Raw genomic sequence first — 24,594 nt, 5'->3', positions numbered from 1 at the left:
TTGCTTGTGATGTGTGACTTCGAATGCAGAGTCGTTGATACCCAATGCTCATGGAATTACGAGTTTGAAAGAGCTGGTGTCTATTGTCTGTCATCAACAAGCGGCACTTTTTAGTGGTGGTCGATTGTATTTTGAGCAATGCAAAAATTTAGTTTCTACCATTAATTGCAGCTGTAGTCGTTATACGAAGGATGAAGAGCATTTTTGCCCGTTATGCAATTCCGAAGAAGGTAGTTACAAATAATGGACCACAGTTTTCGTGCGCTCAATTTGAAAGCTTTGCTGATCAATGTGATTTCAGGCACGTAACTGTAAGCCTAAAGCATCCGTAAGCTAATGGAGAAGTAAAAAGTATGGGGCAAACAGTTAATCGACTTGTACTTAAATCCACAGACCCCTACCTCGCACTTCTCGCCTACAGGGCGACACCTGGTGTGTCGGGGTACAGTCCTGCCGAAATTATGATGGGTTGGCGCCACAGCAAATGCGTTCCGATGACACCACAGGTGCGATGCTTAATAAAGAGATGCATATCGGTTGCTACAGCTAAAGGTCATAATCATAATCACCACCATCAGCCTGACTACGCTTACTGCAGGGCAAATGCCTCTCATATGTCACTTCACCTAACCTTGTCCTTTGCATGTTGCGCTCGCCATATACCCGCGAAATTCTTGATATAATATGCCCATCTAACTTTCTGCCGCCCCCTGCTAAGCTTGCCTTCTCCTGGAATTCACTTCGTTACCCTTAAGAAGCAGCGGTTATCTTGCCTTCGCATTACATGCCCTGCCCAAGCCCATTTCGTCCACTTGATTTTGACTAGGATATCATTAATTCGCGTTTTTCCTTCACCAACTCCGCCCGCTACCGGTGTCTTAACGTTATACCTATCATTTTCCTCTCCTTAGCTCCCTCCGTTTTCCTTAACTAAAGCAGAATCGTTTTCGCTAGCCTCCATATTTCTCCTCCATAAGCTAGTACCGGTAAGATGCAGCCGTTGTGCACTTTTCTCTTGAGAGATATTCGTAAATTGCCATTCAGGATCTGAGAGAACCTCCTAAATGCGCTCCACACCATTCTTGCTCTTCTAGGCATCTCTGTCTCATGATCTGGATCAGCAGCCAATACCTGCCCTAACTACACTTTTACCGCCTCCAGTACCTTGCTACCAATTGTGAACTGCTGCTTCCTTGCTTGAAGAGAAAAGTAGACGCAGGTAAAAACAGGAGTATGCGTTAAGAGAAAAAGAGGTGTTACAACCCTGCCGACAACACGAAGTTCGACCTTCCGATGATCCCACAAAAAGGGTGCCTGGGTGTGGAAGTGCCTCCGGAGATTTTCCCATTCTTGGCTCGGGTGGTGGGGTGGGGATGGCTTTTGTTTTGACTGGTTCCCAGCAAGACGGGCGCCTGGTGCGGCGACCGAGGATGAACAGACAACAGGGGAAATGGGGAATGGTGTCTTCATGTTCTCAACCGTGCCCGACAGGAGCAGGATCCCTCGGGAGAGAGCTTGCCGCAGTTGTGGCCCGCAGCGCCGCACGATTCACCTGTGTGCCGTATGCAATACTGTTGCACCAAAGTGATAAATAGCTGCGGACTTGCGATTCCTCCTCGCCAGTTCCCATGAGTGGGATCGGAATCTATAGCCGGTAACAACGGTTAGCCAGCGAGAGAGCAGCTCTCTCGGGACAAGATAATATGTGTGGGTGACTGCTTGGTTTCCCTTTGATGTGGACCAGATTCTAAATGAGGGTTAAATTTTAGAGCTACTGGAGATCTGTGCTTAAGTCATAGAGGTTTGGTATTTTTGCATACTAGTTTTGGAAATAGCCTCGACTCAGAACTATCATGGGCATACAGAATGTAGAGAAGCCGGACCTTTTGCTGTTGTGTGAGAAATTGATAGAAAGTGTTTGGCACAAAAACCTTGATCATTCAGGCAATCAGGGATTTGAGGGCAAATATTGAGGAGCTCATTTAAGCGTGGAGCCTCATAGAACAAAAAAGGACGAGCAGCTCATACAGAAGAAAAGGCGCGAGCGTGAAAGTGAAAATGAAGCAGATAAACTGGAGCGCAGGTAGAGCTCAGTAACAAAGAAATGGAGTTGAGCAAGAGGTCGGGCCATTGTCCAAAGCAAGTGGTACCTCTTCTCAACAAGGAGGCAGAGTTCAAGATTTCTAGGTACATGCAGCCTTATAGTGGCATCAGGGGGTATCGGCCTGTATCTTGCAAATTTTGAACGAAGGTGCGAGAAACTGTCCTTCAGTCGAGACACTTGGTCTCAAAGGCTACTGACGGCTCTGCCCTGTGAGGCAGCGGAGGTTGTCGCGCGGCTCAGCAAAGAGGACGCGGACAACCACGAGAAGGTCAAGGCTTGCCTTCTACAAAAGTACAGACTCAGCGCCGAAGCGTTCAGGTAAAGATTTAGGGGAGATAAAAAGTAGAGGGACGAGAGCTATCCCGATTTCTTGCACAAGTTGAAAGGTAACTTGGTCGAGTGGATAAAGAGCACCGAGTCCCTAAAGTGACCGGGACGCTGTAGTTGAGAAAAATTTGTTGGAGCAGTTTTACAACTGCCTTCCTGAAGAGAAAAAAAATTGGCTACAGGACCGGGATAACGTAACGACTGCGAAAAAAGCTGCCGAACTCATTGAGGAGTACACTTCGCGCCGGCAGTTTAGTAACAACACTAGAGTTTATAGGCTCTGTAATTAAGGTAGAAGTGGAAATTATCGTCACGAGAGGCACTTTGGGAGCTCTACAGTCGAGAAAGAAGAAAGGTTTCATCCGATAAACCTAAAAAGAGGATGACAATGAGATGGGTACAAAGTGGACAAAGAGCAGGAAGAAAATGTTGCGTTTAGGGCTAGGAGGCCGCTGACTTGCTACAGATGAAATGAGCCGGGTCACATAGCAGTGAACTGCAATAAGAAAAGGTTTGCGTTCTCGTATGTCAGTGACTGCGATGAAAACATGAAGCTGTTGGAACCTTACATGCATGACCTGGTAGTGAACGAGAAGTCATGCAAGGTGCTGCGCAACTCAGCCACAACGACGGATGGTGTCCATCCGTCGTATGTGTCACCATCCGATTACACAAGCCAATGTGCATAGATCCGACAGGTAGTGGAGGAACAAAGCGTGTTCCTGCCTATAGAGACAGTGGTAATTGAGGGGTTTTTGGGTATGCTTACAACCGATGCCGCAGTTTCAGGAAAGCTACCTAAATGCTATCCGTATTTGTTCTCCAACAAATCGGATATGCTATTGCGAGAGGAGGGGATCCAATTTGGAGAGGAAGTTGCGCAGGCCTTAACGCGTTCGAAGGCGCGAGGACTTGCAACGCACCTTACTCCTGAGAATTCCACAGCGGAGGAAACAGCCGTTAAATTTGAGGCAGAAATGAACGAATAAGTTTCAGAAAATCGCGCTATAGAGGCACCAGAGACCGGTGAGCCTGGGAGTAAGCATAACGAACCGCAGGACGAGGAAATCCCAGAGTGTTTGTTTTTGCCGCCAGTGTCATTTCACGGCGTTGATCAGTGCGAACCAAGAAGAGCTTGGTATGGAACAACGAAATTACCCGATCATGCCGGAGATCAGAAAGCTCCACAGAACCAGTAAGAGAAAAAAAGAGAATATTGCTTTCCAGGTGGGAGGTGGTGTGCTTTATCGCTTATACAAGGATAAGCGTGGAGTGGAGCGAGGCCAATTAGTAGTTTCCCGGATGTACCGACCAGACATACAGCGACTTTCTCATGGCAATTCGTGGCCATGTCACCTGGGAATCAGGCAAACAAAGCAGATGCTTTTGCATTACTACAATTGTCCTCGATGTTTTAAGAAGATGGTGCATTTTGTAAGTTTATGCGACACATGATAGTGTATCGGAAAGGCGCGAGATAAGTAGAAAGCACCAATGGTTTTAGTACCGATCATTACTGAGCCGTTTCAGTGGTTTGTGATAGATGTAGTTGGGCTACTTCCCGTGACAGAGTCAGGATGTCGTTATATCCTCACCACGCTATGCCCTGCCATGCAGTTTTCAGAGGCTGTTGCACTGCGCGAGGTGACGTCAGAGAGTGTTGTGAATTCACTGTTATCATTCCCTGCCCGAGTTGGATTCCCTTCCGAGATGCAAAGTGATCAGGGTAGTGTATTCACTAGTTCCCTCACTACCTCATTTCTTGAGCGGTTTAGCATTAATATAGTGCACCGCTCAATCCATCATTCACAGAGCGACAGAGTAGAAAGGTGGCATTTTCTCCTAAAGCGCGCACTTAGGGGATTGTGTTATGAACACAAGCGTGATTGGGACGCATGCCTACCTGCAGAAGGTTTCGCTTTCCGGTCTGTGCCGCATGAATCCACTGGATTCAGCCCCGCCGAGTTTGTGTGCGAAAGGCTACAGCACTCACTTTTGTGAATAGTACACGGAGCCTGGGAAGGGTGCGCAGAGGAGCCGACGGTAGTAGAGATCGTGTTGACTCTTCTGGATCGTCTACATAACGCTAAAGAACTTGTGGAGGCTGTCATAAAATCAGCCCAGGCTCGCTTTAAGGTCTACCATGATCAAACAGCCCGCCAAAGGACGTTTTTTATAGGTGACAAGGTAACGCTTCTGAGAGATTCAATGCAGAATAGGCTATAAATGCAGTGCAAAGGCCCTGCTGAAGTAGTTGCCAAGCTCTCTAACACCAACTACGTGGTGAAAACCTCGGGAAGGCGCAAATAAGTGCGCTTTTGCCATTGCAACCTAATAAAGCCTTGCGTGCAGATAGAGACCGCGGTAAATCCAACGCTGAACCTTCCTGAGGAGATGGAAGACACCCTTGTCTGCCTAAGCGGAGAAGACAGCAGCGCGCACGGAATCCTCACGAGGACTGAGCGGAGGGGAGAACTAAATGAATCTCACTTGTCTGATCTAGGCGAACTGATAGCAGAGTTTGATGACTGCTGCGTAGACGGGCCGAGCAGAAGTAATATTATTGAGCATGACATTGAACCAACTTCCTAGGATCCTGTCCGGTCAAGGTGCTATCGGCTCTGTCCAAGCCAGAGAAATATCCTTAATAGGGAGGTAAAGCGCATGCTGGAATCAGGAGTAATCAAGCTCTCCGAAAGCTAATGCAATTCGCCTGTGATCTTGGTGGAAGCTCCGAGTGAAGACGCAGGGCCTGTAGCAGATTACCGGAAGTTAAATGATGTCACCAACGATCAAGTGTACCCTATCTTGAATATAGAAGAGTGAGTGGAACAGGTAAGTCGAGAACTTATTCCAGTGTACTCGGAAGTGCCGCTCACTGGGCCCCCAGCAGATACGCAACTTTCGTCACTCCAACTGGAAGCTATCAACCAACAATGATGAGATTCGGGCTCAAAAATGCTCTATTTTATTTTTCTCATCTAATAGACAGCGTTCTAAAGGGCTGTGAGGCATTTTCGGTACCCTACATGGACGACATTGCTGCCTTTTCAGATTCGCGGGCGGAGCATATGTTGCATCTGAGAGCAGTGCTCAGCCGTTTGCGTCAAGCTGGGCTCACTGTAAAGGTCGAGAAGTGTGGCATTAAGAACGAAACCGTCGACGATTTGGTTCACAACGTAGGCCAACATTTCAGGAAACCCAGTGAGGTTAAGGTATCGGCGGTAGCAGACTACCTATGGCCTAGAACAAAGACGGACATTCGGGCATTCTTAGGGCTTACGGGATATTACATTCACTATATCCGTGATTATTCCGCTTTGGCAAGCCTCCTGACAGATGTTCTCCGCAAGACAGAGCCGACAAATGTAGTCTGGGACGAAAAGAACCAAGCATCCTTCTTAAACGTGAAGGCAGTTCAGATAAGCCACTTGGTTTTGCGAGCTCCGGATTACGACCGAGAATCTATTGTCCATTGCTGCGAGTGATCGAGGGCTAAGAGCCGTTCTCTCCCAGAGGGATGACGACGGCAACGAACATCCCGGGCTCTACCTGATCCGAAAATTGAGCTCTCGTGAGATGGTGTACTGTTCGTCCGAAAAAGAGCGCGCACGCATTGTTTGGGCTATCGAGAAACTACAATCGCATCTCTCGAAGGCGCCAAATTCATCGCAGAGAGACGGACCATTGTCTCCTTTCCTGGCTGCAAACCACGACATCAAAGAAAAATCGCTTTCTGAAGTGGAGCGTGATTCTAAAGGAGTATAATATCGACATAAAGTAGAAGAAGAGCAATTTGAATGCAAACAGGGACGCTCTTAGCTGTTTTTTCTAAGCAGTCCGAGTGCTCTTCTGGTTTTCGAAATTGCTACTTAAGTTTTTATTTCGCGCGTTTATGTACGTGAATGTGTGTAGTAGTATGTTTGCTTTTCTCAGCACACATGGGTCCTGAGAGTTTTCAGTGTGGGATTTTCTCCAACAGCTATAGTAACCAGATAGTATCAACCCCTCTTTTGAGCTGGTTTTCTTGGAGGCGAGTTTAGTGCTTGCTTGGGCATGTGGTTGAAGCTTGAGAGACGCCTCAAAGAATCTGGTCAACGTCAATGAAGACATTGTTACTACCGAATGAGCAGTGTTGGTTCTTCTGCAAGCAAATAAGTCGTCTCTTTGTGTAGCAGCGGCGACTGCTACACGCCGAACATCGTCTGGCGGGGCAGGAAACTGTTACAACACTGCTGGCGACACATCGTTTTACCATCCGATGACCCCACAAAAAAAAAGATGCCTGGCTGTGAAATTACCTGCAGACAATTTTCCACGCTTGGCTCCAGGGGGGGGGGGGGAAGACGCCTGAGGCAGCGACCGACGATGGACAGACGACAGGGCAATAGGGGAACGTTGTCTTCAGCTAATTAACCGTGTTCGACAGGAGCCGGCCCCCTAAGGAGAGAGCGTGCCGCAAGCAATACTATTGCACCACATTGCGAAATAGCTGCGGACTTTCGATTCCTCCTTGCCAGTTCCCACGCGTGCACTCTGCAACTAGTGCCTCCGCTTGCTACGAGCTGTGCAAGTTTTTCCATCTTGAAGAAATGGGCCACGTATTGTATGGGCCACCGCCAGGTGAGGGGTGGACCTTAGGAGATTTCAGGAGCGTGCCGAGTGAGAACGAACACTTCGGGCCCTGGCGACAAGGTTCATACAGTCGGTCGACGCATAAACTCTTGAATTATTGAATGTTTGCTCTTTCTTATATATGTAAATCAGTTTCTTCAAAGTGCCAGTCAACCCGCTTGTTTTCGTTTTCCCAAACTTCAAGTTCTACCTATCCTCAGCCTGGAGGCTCGGAAACGCTACCGAACAGAGCCCGGGATCAAGGCAGCCCCGGCGACCGCAACAGAGGCAATGTCATCCGCAACATAGACAATCTCATTAGCAGTATGTATAATATGGTTAAAGAAGACGGAGAGTTCCGCACAAATCTAAACAGTAGCGAATGTAACCAGAACGTTAATGAGATAGACTGTAGCGCACATCAATGGGCAATCCAGTCAGTAACAAAAGAGGAAGTTAAGGAAGCGTTAGGAGGAATAAAAAGGGGGCAAGCAGCTGGTGAGGATCAGGTAACAGCAAAGCACTTGAAGGATGGAAGTGAGATTGTGCTATAAAAACTAGCCACCCTGTATACGCAATGCATTTTTATCTCTAGCGCACCAGAAGCTTGGAAGATTGCAAACATTACCTTAATCCATAACAAAAGGAGATATCAAGGGCTTGGAAAATTACAGATCAATCAGCTTACGTACCGTTGCCTACAAGGTACTTTACTAAGGAAATTGCTAATAGTCCGGCCAACCTTACTATTCAATCAACCAAATGATCAGGAAGGCTTTTGTAAAGGATATTCCACAATAGGCCACATTCTCTCTCTCAATCAGGGTATAGAGAAATGTGCAGAATATAACCAACACGTATATAAAGCTTTCATTGATTACGAGACAGCATTTCACTCTGTAGAAACCTCAGCAGTTATGCATGCATTGCAGAATCAGTGTGTAGAAGAGCCTTATGTGAAAATACTGCAAGATATCTATAGCAACTACACAGCTTCCCTTGTTATCAATAAAGTCAGCAATAAAATTCCAAAAAATAAGGGCGCCAGGCAGGGCGACACGATTTCACCGATGCTATTCACCGCCTGATTACAGGATGTATTCCGAGGCCTGAATTCGGAATCGCTGGGGATAAGATTTAATGGAGAATACGTATATAATCTGCGATTCGCTGATGACATTCTCTTGCAGAGTAACTCTGGAGATGAACATCAAAGTATGATCAGTGGGTAAGACAGACATAGGAGAACTGTGGATCTAAACCTTAACATTCCGAAATCCAAACTAACCTTCAATAGTCTGTCTAAACGTCATTCGAATCGAAAATCGCAAGCGCATTACTACAATCAACGTCATCGTGCTAGGAATCTCATTTAGTTGGAGGTCGGTGATCCTGTCTGGGCTCAAGACAAGGAAACCAGGGCCACTATAGTTGATGCGGCAGCTGTCCCGCGGTCCTTCGTGGTACGCATGGAACAAGTTGTTACGCTCCGCTATAATCGACGAATGCTAAAACGCTTGCAAACTTTTCGGAAAGCAGAAGGAAGGTGGGAGTTCCCCAGTGAACTGATTGAGGAGGAATCGGGTGTTTCGGACAGGAACACGCCGGTCAGTGTATAGTGCTCGCCACCCAATGCGAACGAAGAACCCCAGGTGCCTTCAGCTGCAGTTTCAGTTTGAGTTTCTTTGTTCAACCGCGGCGGAAATTTTACATGATAGAACATACGAGAAAAACGCTGTACAGCAAACTATAATAAGGAAGGCGAGAAAAGAGCCAAGGTTTTGTGGCTTGAGAGGCCCCATCTCCATTAGAGTGTACATCTCCATCGACAGCGGCAGCAGAGTAAAAATATCATTAACAGCAAATCATGACCAAACAGAATTCACCAACAGAGTGTCATGAAGTGGCAGAAAATAAATGAAAATCAAAACAAGATGAAACTGGTCATATGATTACACAAATGATACACTAAAAAAACATCATTCGCAGTTCCCTGATGCGATCACAGCGACCAACTCTTTCTCTTTGTAATGTACGCAGGTTTTCTGCAGTGATGTGTTGTTAATTGAGTGCTTGTGGAAGACAAACAAATAATCTGTATGCCGTAATTTGTGCGAGGTGCCGATACGAATCACATTTGTGGGTATCGCGCAAGGTGAGGCGAAGTATTTTCTTTTAATTTTTCTGTTTTATGCAGGGTTGAGCGCCTTTTATGCATTTCTGATTTTAGAGTTAACAGAAGCTGTACACATAGAGCATATTAACTTTAATTGATATTTAGCGAAACGACAATGAGTGTGGGCATGACTAGGCTGATTTGCAACTGCGGGTAGGGCATTCTCCTGCATAATGACCAGCTTTTGGAGAGCTCTTTTTGTGTTGTTTCCCCAGCCTAGATAGCAATAACGCAGCTGTGAGTCGAAAAGTGCGCTGTACAGTAAGCGCATTAGATGTGCTCGAAGAAAATGTCGACGTTTTCTTAGCATACCTAAAACCTGAAAACGTGTAGTGCGCAGGAAATCAGTATGATGGTCCCAAAGCATGAACGAATGAAAAAAAAATCAGAATTTATTTAACAGTGGAAGAAAATTCGATTACAGAGTCATTTTTAAGCAGGAGATTGGAGGTATTACATTACGTTGATTTCGCACAAAAAGGACCGCTTTGGTTTTGGCACAATTGATTTGTAATGAATTTTCAGGTGACCATAAATATAATTTTCCAAGTGTTTGGTTTGCTGCTTTCACAAGGTCGTCTCCATCAGTTCCAGCAAACCCACAAAAAATGGTAGTGTCTTCTGCGTACATTACGTATTGGCTGAGTCACCAATGTTCACAATGTCGTTAATGTAGATGATAAATAACAAAGGCCCGAAAATACTGCCTTGACACACACCACATTTAATCATCTCCGAGCTCGATAGTTCTTGATTTATACATACAGACTGGAATCGATCCCTGAAATAGCTATTTATTAATTCGGCGGCAGCGCCTCGAACACTGTAAACGAAGAGTTTTTCTCGGAGTGTATTAAGGTTTAGCCTGTCACAGGCCTTCGAAAAATCAACGAAAACCGACAGTGTTAACTTTTTGCTGTTTTTATTTTGCAAAATTAGTTCTTTTTAACATAGTAAGGTGGTTTCTGTGGAGAGACCAAGGCTAAAATCGTGTTGTGAAACTGGGATCAGCGAGCGATAATCAAAAAATGTGAGCATGCTGAGTAAAATTATTTTTTCGAGTGCCGCGTGTAGGGCAGTAAACCGATTATTCTTCCGGTTAACCTCCCTGCCTTTCTAATTATTCCTCTTCCTCCTCCTCCTTGAAAACACAGGTAATATTGAAATTTTTTTTGAAGCGATGATTATTGCTTCATGGCATAAAAACTATGAAGTGAAAGATGAGTAACATGCTTAAATAAATGAAAAAAGTTGAGCTGATCTGATGAAATCAAGAAGTGAACGATCATATGGACCCTGTGTCCATGCAATATATGAATCCGGATTGTCCGGTGAGAGTCCCACTTACGCCAGGTGCCGAATTCTCGTCGGCTTCAGCGCCGGGCAGTCCCACAACAGGTGGTGGATATCCGCCTCACAGTCTCTGTTCTTGCAGACTGGACACCCGGGGCGGGGATATAAATCTTTGAAATGCGGCCACTTGCGTGTCACAGCTGGAGTTAGGGCAACCCCGACCCGTATCCTCCGAAGCGCAACCTCCTCTGCACGGGTAAGACCACGGGGGAGGGTTACCGTACACGGAGGGATTAGAGCACGTGTGTGGCGCCGGAGGTGTTCCTTTCTTGTTAAGAGGAGGGTGCTGTCATCCAGAGTGAGGATTCGAGGCAAAGACGAGGTTGGGGTCGAAAGGCGCGTCGCAGAATCTGCGCGGCTTTGAGCGCTCAGGAGGTCACGCGGGACCCACTCAATACGGATTTGCTGTGGGATGCGTGCCGCTAGACGATGGATGTCTTGGCAGATTTCTGGAGTGTGACTCGTCGTAGTAGGCGTGTGACGTGAAGGGCGTCGGTGCGAATGACAATGCGGCCGTGGGTAGCATGGGAACGGCGGCCACAGAGCAAAGCGCCTCTTGAACCGCAAGCATCTCCGCACAGAAGGAGGAAGGAGGTTCTTAGAGGCAAAACCATGTCGTTTTGTTCAGAGCAGGCTTGCAAGGACAGTAAACTGCTCTTGTTGTTTCGAAAGCCTGAATGCTTGCGTCAACGTACATAACGATGGAGCCATGCGGCAGATTGGCGTCTTGCTCAATAATTCGGTCGCGAAACGACAACGACACGCAGGTAGATGATGGCCGACGTAGATCAGCTGGTTTGTTGTCGCTTAGCTGCACAAAACGCCAGGGAAGAAGAACTGGCGGGGGCGGCTGTAGAATGGAGTGCGATGAAGCACCTGCCCTGAGTGCACACGTGGTGTGTGTAAGGTTTGACTTTAGGCGGCGAGCATCGCGTCGTTGCTGCACCAGCTCATCAAGTGTATTCAGCTGCGGATGTTCTTGGAGCGCCACGATCGGGTAATGCGGGGAAGGCAAGTGATGACCCTCATTGCCTCTCGATTAACAGCTTCTAGACAATCGCATTGAGCCCTCGTCAAATGCTGGAATTGGGCTTGGTAAACGAGGCGCCATTGCACAACCGCCCGCACCAACTGTCGTGCAACAAGAGAGCGGGCTCCGCCGGTTTAAGGAGCAATGCGTCTAATCAGACCTAACGCCTGTATTGCTTGCTTTTTAGCCCGAAAAAGCCAAGCAGTGCCCGTTCCTGACTCGTGTATTGTCAAGCCCAATATTTTTTACGGTCGAACTTTCTTGAATAGGATTTCCGGATAGATGGAGACGAATTCGTGTTGCAGCAAGTTTACGGCGCCCCCAGCGGTTGGGGACTGACACCAACGTGCTTTTGCTCACTGAAAGCTGCAAACCAATTGAAGAAGCAAAAGTCGACGTAATATCTATGGCTGATTGTAGGCCAGCTGCTTGAGTCATCAGGTCCTTGTGAGTGCTCCACACCGTTATGTCATAAGCATAAAATAAGAACTTAATCTCGGAGACATCATGCAAGCGCAAGCATGGAGGATAAAAGCAATATTAAATATAGTTGGCGACAACGCCGATCCTTGAGGAACGCCGCGAAGAGGCACAAATGATCCGATGGCCTCACCACTGAGGCGTACGGCAAAGTGTCGGCCTTCAAGGAAGGATTTAATAAAATTGCGCACTCTAACGAGGAAATGCAGCATGTCAAGCGATTCCGGGATGGCAGCATGACTGATATTATCGTATGCCTTTTCAACGTCCATGGGCAGTACAGTACGTACATTGTGGCTGTTAGTTAAGGCGAGAACTGCTGACGCCAAGACAGCCAGTCCATCTTCTGTGATCGTACGAAAACCAATTTGGGCGGGATGGTAGAAACCATGGTGCTCAAGCCACCACGACAGTCTTGTGGCAAGCATTTTTTCACTAAGCTTGCATAATGTTGGCGTAAGCGATATAAGCCGGAACTTTCCGAGGTCTGTCGGCGGCTTCCCCCGGCTTTGGTATGGGGATCACAATAGCCGATTTCCAAGTTTCTGGTACGACGCCTTCTATCCATACCTTGTTAATGGTGGCGAGGAGTTGAGGCAGTACAGCGGAACTTAAGTTCTTGTAAACCTCGTACGGAATGGAGTCCGGACCGGGCGCAGTCTTCCTACGGGCCTCGTCTATTGCTGCAAGCAACTCGGGCATTGAAAATGGGGTTGCTATTCCCTCGGCGTCGGCTGCAGATGGGAGCTTATCGGCACATGCTGGAATGGCAGCCAAGGGGGCTCCTATGACCTTTGGAGGCAACACATAATACTTGGAGAAAAACTTCCGCGCTGCCTCTCTGGCGAAATCATCCGAAGCTAGGTTAGCTGCGAAGCATGCTGTGGCCGCTGCGTCAGGACGACGGGAAGCTGCCATCTCCTCTTGTCGGCGAGCAGCCCACAGGTTAAGCAGACCAACATCCGGCGCCGGTCGATTCACGTCCGTCCAGGTGACAGCAGTAGCCTTATTCAGCGCAGTTTGTAAGCAGTCCACAAGTAGTGTAGATGATGGCAGAGAGAGATCTTCGACGGTGGTGCGAAACCTGTCCCAATTGACCACAGAACACCCACGGCGTAATCCGCGGGCCCTCGATGGATGGAGACCGATGATGATAGGATGGTGGTCACTACCCCAGCAGTCTGGCTCCAAGTTCCACGATGGAGTCCCTGGTCCTGACCACCACGTAAGGTCAGGAGCATATGTTGGACTGCGAGCATGGCGCACAGTCCGCGTTGATGAATCTGGATGGTTCAGTATAACAAACAGCGCATCTGCGAATGCGTCCCGCCCACGCCTACCACGGGGGCTTGAAGTGGGGTTCCCCCATTCCGGATGAGGGACGTTAAAGTCACCACCGACTAAAACAGGCCACCCTGGGTGCTGTCGTCGTAGAGTTAATAACCACCCCAAATTAATGCGGGAGGGAGCTCCACCGGCGGGTCTTGCGGAGTATGACACGACCACAACAGTTACCTTGGGAAGCTTCACAGCCACTTCGACTACCTCTTGATATGAGGTGCACCAGTTTTCTAGAGAGAGGCGAACTTGAGGAAAACGCGCATCAACGTACACCGCCGCCTTCCCCGGAGGTGTCACAGTGTGCACACGACGGTCGTTCATTGAAGGAGACATGTATCCATTAAACCCCGGAATGGATGGCAAGGCATTGGTCTCCTGCAGTAGCAGGGCCCACGCATGGAGCTTGTTCATGCGAAGTCGAGATTTGAGCTTTCCCACCTTTGTGGAGAGGCCTCTGCAGTTTCATTGGAGCTCACCACCACAACATGTACTCGCCATTTTCGATTAGGCTTCCAAGCGTTGTAATAGAACTGATGTCAGGTTAGATAACTGGTTTACCATAAATCGGAGGAGGGATGTTTTTGAGTTATCCTGCAGTGCTGCAGAAGACCTGGTAGAGTCTGCGAAAAACGCATCAGGGCTGGACGTAGTTGAATGCGCTGTAGCATTGATTGGCGTGGAGTGGGATTCCGCTGGTTGTCTACGGCGAGCAAGCAGTTCACGGCGTCGCCGTAGCTTAGAGACCTCGGCCAAAAGGCGTGCAATTTGGTCGTCAACTGCGGCCATGTCCTCAGACAGAGGTTCCAGTATGCTGTGCTTTTGTGTTGCTTGAAGGCGACGGCGATCCTTGCGCACTTTATTGCTGTACGACGGTTGGGCAGGAGCTGCAGTTGGATTGGGTTCAGAAAGCTCCGGCCAGCTTTCTGAACCCAATCCACCTGCAGCCCCTGCCCAACCAATATTGAAATTGGTCTGTAGTTGCCTAGGTTATTTTTTTCTTCATTTTTGTGCAACATGCTTTATATATTTGTGCAGCATGCTTTATATTTTTCCGGAACATGCCCGTGCTTGGAAGAAGGTTATAAACGTAGCTTATACATGGTGTGATCAGGTCGAGAACAAATATGACTGGTTGCATTTTTAAGCCACAGATGTCCTCGCACTTTGTGTTTTAATCTGCATGAACACATTTAGTACCTGAGTCTCGTCGGTCGGAATAAGAAATATTAATGATTGCAACGGTGGGCTTAGGTTACGCAGTGGTCTATCGTTATATCTGCTATCGATAAGAGACGCGAAGTATTTGCTAAACTTATTAGGCAATATTTTGCAACTCAGCTGCTCATTATTCATTATTAGCTCTTTAGTATCTGAGGTGGATCTGCGGGGATTTTAAATGAAGAGAGGTTACTGCCAAATGTTTTCCACATCGACTGTACCATCAAAGATATTTTCAAAGTAGTCGCGTTTTGCTTCTCTTAAGGCACTATTTGGACTTTCTGTGTCGCCTGAACTCTTGTAGTGAATCCTGGCTTCTGTTTTTCAAGAACTTTAAACAGTTTTTGCTTTTTCCTAATTATTCTGAGTAGTTTGGAAGTTAGCCATGCCTTTCGAGCTCGTTTGGGTTTTCTTACTCTTTATAGGGGAAATGCTTTTTATAGACAGAACAAGACGTCTCTTGAAAATAATCATAAGCCTCACCGGCGTAGACATGAGAAAATGTTTTTCCATTCAATTCCCTCTGAGTTTTTCAGAAAAGAGTTTCAGTGTGCGCAGATTAATCTCCTGAACTGCTTTAACCGGAGTCAACTTCTGCTGGACACCATTATATCTTCCTGCAGCCAGCAAAATTGGCATGTGATCGCCCAGTGACAAGGTGGCGAAGACTGGTTCCTCTCCCGTTCCGAGGAGACATGATGAATGATCTTTTTTTTTGCGTGTGCGTACTCAGCCGGTGCCATGTGGATTGTTTTCCAAATATAATCAAGCTGTTGTTTACTCTTTATAGATCTCTGCAAATTTTTCTGTGATGTAGTTCGTGCCGTCATATGCATGCTAACGGAATTTCTGATATTGTTCAATACAGGGAATGTGCTGGCAAGCGTGTGTATGCAAGTCCCGTCAAAATCGCGACGTCATGGTTCCTGTATAAATTTGGCTGCATTAAAGCAGGGGGCCCCTTTCGCTTCTGGGCTTGCGCAAAAACCACGCTGCTCGTCGAGGAGTCCCTGATAGCGTCGGCACTCCGTTTCGACGCTGAAGCTGATAGCGGCCGGACGCCGTAACGACAGGTGTGGGGTGTTTATTAGGCGTGGGCAGTGAGAGTATGGAGTCAGATGAGAGTATATGCTTAAAGATGACTGGATTCTGGATGGTGTCCAGTGGTTGCGTATAAAGCTGTATTATTTACTATGGCGTGGCTCGGATAAAAAGTTCATTCGATATATAATGCGGTCATACTTGGGCGTTTATTGAGGAAAAAAAGCAGAAACGGGTAGCGGCCACTGAAACTTCCCCACTCATTGGGAAATTATTCCGGAGCCCTTTCACAACGGCACCTTTTGCTTCATATTCTCTCTCACTCTCTCTTTTATCCTCTTTCTTACATCGCTGTTCAGGTATCCACCGAGTTGTGAGACAGACACTGCGACATTTCCTATCTAAAAAACGAATTCTCAATTTTTTTCAACCTATTTGGTGATATTGGCGGCTGATGATGGAGAGCAGAGAGGTAGACGCCAGTAGAGCTGACAGAGAATGGCTAATTGCAAGATATTCATTAGAAAACACCGACACAAGTACACGCAGACAAAAGCATGCATAAATTACACAGGAATTAGAGTCCCATGAAAGCCCAGTACGCAAGAAGTCCGTGCGGAAAGTGAGTCCACATGTACACAAGGACGATCCACGCGCATGTAGTGGGAACGTATTGAATATCATTTAGAGAACTTTAGAGGCGTTAAAGAGGTCTTCTTGTGTTTTGTTGGAGTGTACGCATGTCTTCACCCTTTTTTATTATTGGTCCCCACCTTAATTTACTGTTGCTCTTTAGGCACTAGCCCGCACTCGTTTGTTTGTGTGCGACGACTAGTTTGATTCATGATAAGTCTTTTGAGAGATAAGAAGTTCTTGGGATTCGGCTCGTTGAAATATTGTTATTTTAAAGGCTGTTTCTGTTGTCTCTGATTGTCTAACACGTCCCTGTTTTGTTTGCCCAAGCAGCGCAGGCTTGGATATTTTGAGAGACCTTTTAAAATTTCACAGTAAGGATAAAAAAAACTCACCGAATGGTTTAGACTGTGTAACACGATGTTCAACAATAGCTGTTTAGGCGTTTAGTTTTGGGGATACGCCACCTTTGTCCGTAAAGTTCCGAGACTGAGTCCATTAAAAAATGCGCTTAACATTGAAATCATTTGTGCACCATTCCTTCTAAATAGTCTCCCTTGAAGTCTATACACAGCTTACAACGCTTCTTGAAGTCTTGGAAACAGCTCAAAAACGCTTCTTTTCACAGGGGTGCCTGCTCCTTTGTTGTGGCGTCTTAAATGGTCTCCACGCTCTCCATCCAGCGACCTTTTAGACCTCTCTTCAGAGGAGGAAACAGAAAAAAACCGCATGGCGAGAGGTCGGGCGAGTATAGCGGATGGGCAAGTGCAAGAATGCCGTGCTTGACGAAAAATTTTGTGACGCTGAGAGCAGTGTGCGGCCTTGCGTTATTGTAGAGAAGGCTCCATTGTCCAGATGCCCATTAATCAGGGCGACGGCGTCGCACTGCATCACGCAAGCGTTCGAGCACGCGGATATAAAACTCCTGATTCAGCGCGTGCCCTTGTGGGATGAACTTCTGGTGTTTAAAACCTCTGGCATCAAAAAACTATCAGAATGGTCTTTGTTTTGGTCTTCTGTCACCGCACCTTTCTCGACGCCGGAGAGCTAGAGGACCGCAATTCGGCGCTCTGCGTCTTTGTTTGGGGATCGTATTGAAAACACCATGTTTCGCTTTCAGCAATCATGCTGTCGACAAATGCAGCATCCTTATCTGCCTCGGAGAGCAAATCAGTGCTCACTGATGCCCGCGTGTCCTTCTCGTCCAGTGTGAGGGAGTGCGGCACAAGCCTGGCATTCAGCTTTCGTTTCCCCAAGTTCTCACGCAAAACACGGTGGCATGTTGTCTTACTAATGTCGAGAGCATCAGACAGCATGCGGACTGTAATGGTGCGGTCTTGCTGTATGATTTCCGTGCTCCGAGCTACGTTGTTTTCATTCCGTGAGGTTTAAGGGCGTCCCTGCCTTTCGTCGTCTTCCACCGACGTTCTCCCCGAAACGAACCATTTGTGCCAGTCGAAAACTCGCGCCCGCGATAATGTCTCGTGGCCGTAGGCGTCACGAATGAGCTCATACGTCTGTGTGGCTGTCTTGCCAAGCTTCACACAGAAGTTTATGTTTACACGCTGCTCCAGGTGGACGTCCATCTTTCCACATTCACTCACAGTAGAATGCGCAGACTAGTGACCACGTATTTTCTACATGTAGTGCCATCTAACGGCTGCCACAGCAATTAAGAAAAATTTCTCAGCTTACCCTGAAAAGACGGCGCTACACATACGCACCAACATTTGTTTTAGGGAATCATGTGTAGAGAATGAAATTAATCAATCTCAGAACTTTAGGGACAAAGGTGGTATTCTTGGTGCACCGATGCAGTGGTCAACGGATGCACCCCTGCCCTGGCAGGCGGCTGTTCAAAACAGAGCCACCCGTAGTCTTATGCGGCGCAGATTGACGGTGGCATAAGGTAACGTGACTATGACATTAACGTACCCATGCCTACGGTGAGGTGAAAGCCAGGGACGGGCGCCTAGCAGCTTTCGCTGTAAAACGAGAGCACTCAATAGAAGATAGGCTAGAACACATTTTGCAAATTGACTACAAAGCAATACGCGCGCGTTAATCTGATCCGTAATGCTACCCCTGGACATAACAGTAGTGCCTGTCTGAGATTGGCTCGCATTGCAAAGTGAGTTTCACATGCGGCATATATTCTGTGTTTTCATGTATTAGGCACAATGAACATCTCGTTTTTTGACATGACTATGAGTAGAATATTGTCGCTGAGAGAATCCTCTTATCCTCATTGCAGGAATGCGCCAAGAAGCACAGGATCTTCCCAGAAGACCCGGCGATTGCAATGTTTGCGCTCAAGTGGGTTAGAGACACACTGTTCTAGCCAAACACTTGGAAATAAAGCAAGCTAAGCTATTCAGTGTGTGTATAAACGCCCTTTTTTGGTGCTAATTTACTGCACTTACAAAATGAGGCGATAATATTTCCGTGCATATCTGCAGCGTATCGACTCATCTTATCAAAGTATACTCGGTGGCGAAGCAGTTCAGTAGAGCATTTCTTTAGTTCTGACCGCCCAATGTGAAAGGGGAACAGTTATCAGCTTCACCTGTCTCTTAACGTCGTTTGCAGACGAAATGCCATAAAACAGCCGTGATACGCATGGAAGGCTCTAAGAGTTGTTCTGCGCCAGTTGTCACCGCCTTTCATGTGTAATTACACGGATGGATCTAAAATTTCAGCGATGTGTATGTCGGAACATACGCGCGCTAGAAAAAATCTGCCGAATGTCGTACTCCAGGAATGCGACCGCCTCTAAGTTTATAATATCGGTACACACGATTTGAGGACGGCGAAGTATTTTTGAAAACGACGACGACGCAGTGGTGCACTCTTGTGATATTTTGTGAGCAGTTCGGCTGTCTCAGGTTCGCGGCCCTTGGCCTCGCTGAATACCGTTGCTATTACGTAACATTATGAAGATGGACTCCGGCTGCAGTCACTACAAAATATTATTTCTTCGTTATAGTTAGAAACAGCGGCAACAATGCACTCCATTTGCTTCCGCCTGATCGCATTACCTGCGTTCGAAAACAGCTTATGTGCAGTTTTATAGCATCTTTATTTTTAAATGCGGAAGGTCTAATTTCGAGGGACCTATATATGAGCACTGCTCATGTTTCTCAGTAACTCCAAATGAGTATTGCTTCTAGCAGACGTTAGTTCGTATGGAGGAGGAGAAGGAGAAAGAAGAATTTTATTTAAAGAAAAGAACAAAAGGTATTCAAGGATTGCCTGCTAATTGTCCAAGATTCCACGGGCCAGGTCCTAACATAGAGCTCCGTCCACTAGCCATGTTTGGCCAGCTGGTTGAACAGCTCGGAGAGCGGGCTTCCATGTGTAGAGGGATGGGTTGGATATGGGGGGAACTGCGATGGGTAGGGGGCATTGCCACATGTAGTGCACGAGGGTGGCCTTGACCGCCCCACATGTTGAGCAGAGTCATGCTGAGGATCGAGGTATGGCCAGAAACCCACGTGAGGGTCATCTATTGTTTAAGCTGGTGTCCTGATGAGACAATGCATAGGGCGGTTGGTGCGATAACGCTTTGCTGATAATGACGGTATACCGCTTGGGAGCCGGTGCAGATTTCAGTGGTGCTGGCATCTTGTTAGTCACTTAGTTATATGTGGTTTTATGCGCATAAGCAACTGTGTCTATCATGCGCCAAACACGAGGTTAGTTGTACTGTTACATTAAGTGCATAGATACTAAGATATTACACTAGATTTAAAACATTGGCTTTTTCAGAAACTTACGAACAAGAGAAAAATCGACGAGTGCTTGTCCGCCTAAATGCAATGCAGGATGAAATGGAATGTGTTCGTTGTAAAATACGGTAAAAACATTTTTGCTAAGTTCTTCGAGATGCGAACACGAGATTAAAACGTAATGAACTCTGAGCTTATCACCACACATTTCACATACAGGTTGGTCTTTTTTTTTTGCTATTGAGAATCTATGGGTGATGTGTGTGTGACCTATGCGTAAACGACATAAAATTACTTCCATAAAACGCTGTTTATGGCAGCATGATTTCCATTCTTCTATAATGGGGTTTATAGAATTTAGCTTGTTGCTTGCTTCATTTTCCCAAGAAGATTGCCATTTGGTTCATAGTTTGCTACCTACTAGCTTCATGTAATCCCTAGGTGGCAAGTTCGCATGTTTTATTTCCATGTTTCTGGCATGTGCAGCACACATGTCTGCTCACTCATTGTCCCTAATGCCAACGTGACTGGGAACCCAGAAGAATTTTATAGCATGTTTATGTGTCGTGACCTTCACTATATTGAGCAAAATGCTTCCTATCAGTGGCTCCGTGTCATTTTTGGAGTTTAATGCGGTAAGGACGCTCAGTGGATCAGTAAAAATGACGCTGCTTTTGATGTTTTCATTTGTTATTTTCTGCGCCCGCAACACAAATGGCACAACAGCCAGCATTGAAAACTTTAGGACATGGGGGCAGTCGTACTGCATTTTATTTTTTCTTGTATTACTGCGCTTACAACTGGAGCATGAGTGTTTGGCCCATAAGCATGAAATGCACCATAATTTTCTGTATTTTTCTTGCAGGGTGATATATTCGTGTAATATATGCTCACGTGGTGTATAGGTTTTTCGAAAGCGTTTTAGTGTGACGTCACACACTGGAGAGACAGAGTACCATGAAAAAAATATATTTACAGTTATTTACACAAGCAAACGGGACAGCTGCGAGCGACACCGAGAACACAGCAGAACTTCGTTGTCGTCTTCGTCTCCTTCCATTCGTTCAATCGGTCACTGTCGTAGTCGTCTACCCGCTTCAGTATTGAGCGGTTTAACGAGGATATGTACTGTTTTCATGACGCCCTTTCTGCGTGGCGTCCTAATATATCCTGCTTTGGCTCCAGCCCTTTTGAAGGTGAGCAATTCCCTGCAGTGGGGGCATCTGCGAACGATTGCCCCATGCCTTGTTTTGCTGCTTTTTAGCCAATTTGCATTCATTTGACAAACAAACTTTCTGGGTTTTTCTTGCAATTTCAGATGTTTGTGGGGATAGCTTTTATTGCGGCAGATATTAGGCATGTCACAAATATTCTATTTATTTCTTCTTTAGGGAGGGCTACGGTGTATTCATTTTCCGGTGTGGCCATTGTTCTGAAAAGTGCCCAATTGGCGAGGTGAATTTTCCATCGCCGAGGCCTCGTGAGGATGATGGTTGTAGCTGATGCTAGCTTTAAAACTCTAGGTAAGTGGTCATTTCCCCGAAGGTCGTCTAAAACATCCCAAACAAAACTATTAAAAACCGATGAAGATGCAAATGCTAAATAGAGGCAAGTCATTTTTCCTGAGCTGGGGCAGCAATACGTGGCTTTTCCTGTATTCAATAAACATATGCTTCTTCAAAGAATAAAATCCTCGATAAGCTGTCCCCTGGAATCAGTATGCTCAATTCCCCAGAATGAGGACTGTGTGTTAAAATCCCCTGTTATCACATATGGCTCAGAAAATTATTTTAGAAGTTCTAAGTGATGCCTGGTAATTGTGATGTGTGGTAGTATGTACTATCGGCGTCAAATGAAATGCCAACAGCGGAACGCGAGGCGATAGTCCCATTTGAGGCCGCCTACCTGACCTTATCGGAGAGAGGCGCGAATTTTCGGTTTGAGATGGTTTACTTGTATTTTCTTTGGCGTTCGTTTTCTTGCTTTGCCACTGGAGCACCACATTCATGCTTACCATCGATTTCATCTTGCACAGCGCTTTCATTTTGCTTCCACCGATGTTATGTTAACAGCATCTGGTTGGGGTGCGAACATCGCAGGAGGGCGATTGGAAATGGTCGGTGTGCAACGTGGCGTTTCTAATCGCTTTTTTTTTTCTTTTATTGCGCACAACTTTAAAGCCACCAGGAAAGCTCAAATACACGGGACCGATCGTTCAGGCGTCATTTGAAACTGACAATGCCTAGTGTAAGCCCCGAACAAAGAGCTCGAATCGTTGCTCTTTGCAGTCATGGTGTGCCGCAACATGGGATTGCAGAGGAAACAGGTCGTACACTGTCTACAATTAATAGAATTTACCAGGCCTTCCGCGACGAGGGACGGCTTGAAACCTTTCCTCGTGGGCACAGGCAGCGGGCTACATGAAACGATGAAGGCCTGCATGTTGCGGCCGCTGCAGCAGATGCACCCAACATCACTGCTCGCGAGATTGAGGTCACGTTCGAATTATCTGCCAGCACGTCTACTATTAGGCGCCGTCTCCACGAAGCTGATCTTCGATGCCGCGTACCGTCACAGAAGCCGCTGATCTAAGCAGTTGATCGATACGCAAGACTCCTGTTTGCACAAAGACATCCATCATGGCCCGCAGAGCACTGGTGCTGCGTGATGTTTCCTGATGAGTCTACGTTTTCGACTCGTTGGGACCAGCTTTAGCGAATTTGGAGAGCTGAAAACATCGGGTGTGTCTTTCCTACCAAATACGCATGTTGACGCTGCCGTATTTGATATCGGGTTCCTTTATTGAAATAGCTTAAATATTTCATGTTGCGACGCGAAACGAGACCCTTTATTTATTTATTTATTTATTTATTTATTTATTTATTTATTTATTTATTTATTTATTTGTTTGTTTATTTATTTATTTATTTATTTATTTATTTATTTATTTATTGCCTGAATTACCCTCAGGACCAAAGGCGAAGACCAAAGAAAGAGGCATCTCATCTTGCTTTTCGCGGCTATCCAATCACTGCTGGAATCAGCTGCGATTCGTAGTCGGTTCACCATGCAAGGGGCTCTTCAGCAGAATGTCTCGACAGAAGAGCAGGTTCACCAGCTCCTGCAGAGCTCTCAGATTTTAGACGTATAAGTTAACGTGCGGTTGCCCCATTCCTACGCGAAGAACACCTGTGTTATTAAGGGCGTACCAAAGTGGTATTCAGAAAGCGACCTACTTGATTATTTGAAACCACAAGGTGTTCTGCAAGTGAAACGACTTGTGCGTCGTGTGGAGCCTCCATGAAAAGAATGGGCTGCGAAACGTACCAACTCTATCGTGTTGACATTCACTCCCAACCCAGAGCGCCTCGAAAATTATGATCTGGGATTCACAAAACACGCAGTTGCCGATTTCACTGAAGCACCTCCACGGTGTTTAAGAAGCCAACGGTTTGGGCATGTGGCTAAAGTTTGCGCAAAGCATCGACGCTGTGTCATGGATCTCTCCGGAGAACACTCGGGCTGAAAGAATGGACTAGGAGACGGGTGTACCCACACAAACGCACATTTAATACACCCTACGTGACACACACACTAGAACACAAAACTAACAAAACTAACACAACACACAAAGGCTATAAATACACACGACCCGGGCACACTGCTACAAGCGTCTACTACTAGCGTTCTACTATTAGCGGTCGGCGTTCGTGCTCACGGTTGGTTCGGTACGGCTGCGGCGTTGTATGAATCCCGTAGCCGGTGTCGAGGCGGCGTTCGGCGTGCTTGGGCTGGCGTTGCTGGCGGCGTCGCTGGCTGCGTCGTATAAGCTCCCGGTCCAAGCGCCCGTGGAGGTGATGCCGGTGTTGTTGGCGTCGGGGGCACCACCCGGATGGGTGGCAACAGCGCTGGAGACACCCCTGGCCGTAGCAGGTGGTAGCGTCCTCTGTTGACTCCCCGGAACGGCTCAGGCACGGCAGGAAGTCCACGATGCGATGTCGTAGAACGCGAGCTCACCGGAGCAGTAGCCGGCGTCGCTCTCTTCAAGCCGATGTTTCCCTGACCCGCAGCAGCCTCCACATCTCTGTTCTTCCCCCCGTGCCTCGCTCTCCCTCGCCCTCTTATAGCCTTGGCGTTAGTCCACGTAAGCCTTATCGCCGTCGTTTCCTCCTTCTCTTCTCCACCAATCATCTTGTTGTTGTTGTTGACCTCACACAATAGCACATACCCACAAGGGGGATTGGCCATAACCAGGCGGTGACTATTTAAATGACCACTTGCATGATGCAAGCATGGGATGACCTACAAAAATTTGGATCGCACAGTTTCCGTAGCCGAGGTGGTTGCAGGAGGTTAGGGGGGTCATACAAACTAAAATTTAGGCAAAGAAGGGGTAGGGATTACTATAAGTGGTTGTAAAAACCGAAATACAGAAGCTGATAATGGGATGGGCAGGACAAAAACTCATGGAGGTAGACGTTTTGATTCTAGTAGATAATTTTGAACGGCAGAGCAAACATTCCCATTGGTATGGCCAAGCATAGAAGCG

The 24,594-nt window shown here is 46.9% G+C and overlaps 1 protein-coding gene across 1 annotated transcript in view; it reads left to right on the top strand.

Annotated features, from left to right (window-relative positions):
• Positions 1-18,658, top strand: part of LOC144123019 (uncharacterized) — an 89,000-nt gene extending 70,342 nt beyond the window's left edge. Inside the window, exon 6 of the mRNA XM_077655945.1 lies at positions 18,572-18,658. Within this exon, the coding sequence (XP_077512071.1) occupies positions 18,572-18,658 (87 nt within the window). The remainder of the gene's footprint in view (positions 1-18,571) is intronic.
• The last annotated feature ends 5,936 nt before the right edge of the window (positions 18,659-24,594 follow it).

Source organism: Amblyomma americanum, chromosome 3, assembly GCF_052857255.1.
Source record: "Amblyomma americanum isolate KBUSLIRL-KWMA chromosome 3, ASM5285725v1, whole genome shotgun sequence".
In the NCBI taxonomy this organism is placed as follows: Eukaryota; Metazoa; Arthropoda; class Arachnida; order Ixodida; family Ixodidae; genus Amblyomma; species Amblyomma americanum.
This window is presented reverse-complemented; position numbering and strand designations above follow the sequence as displayed.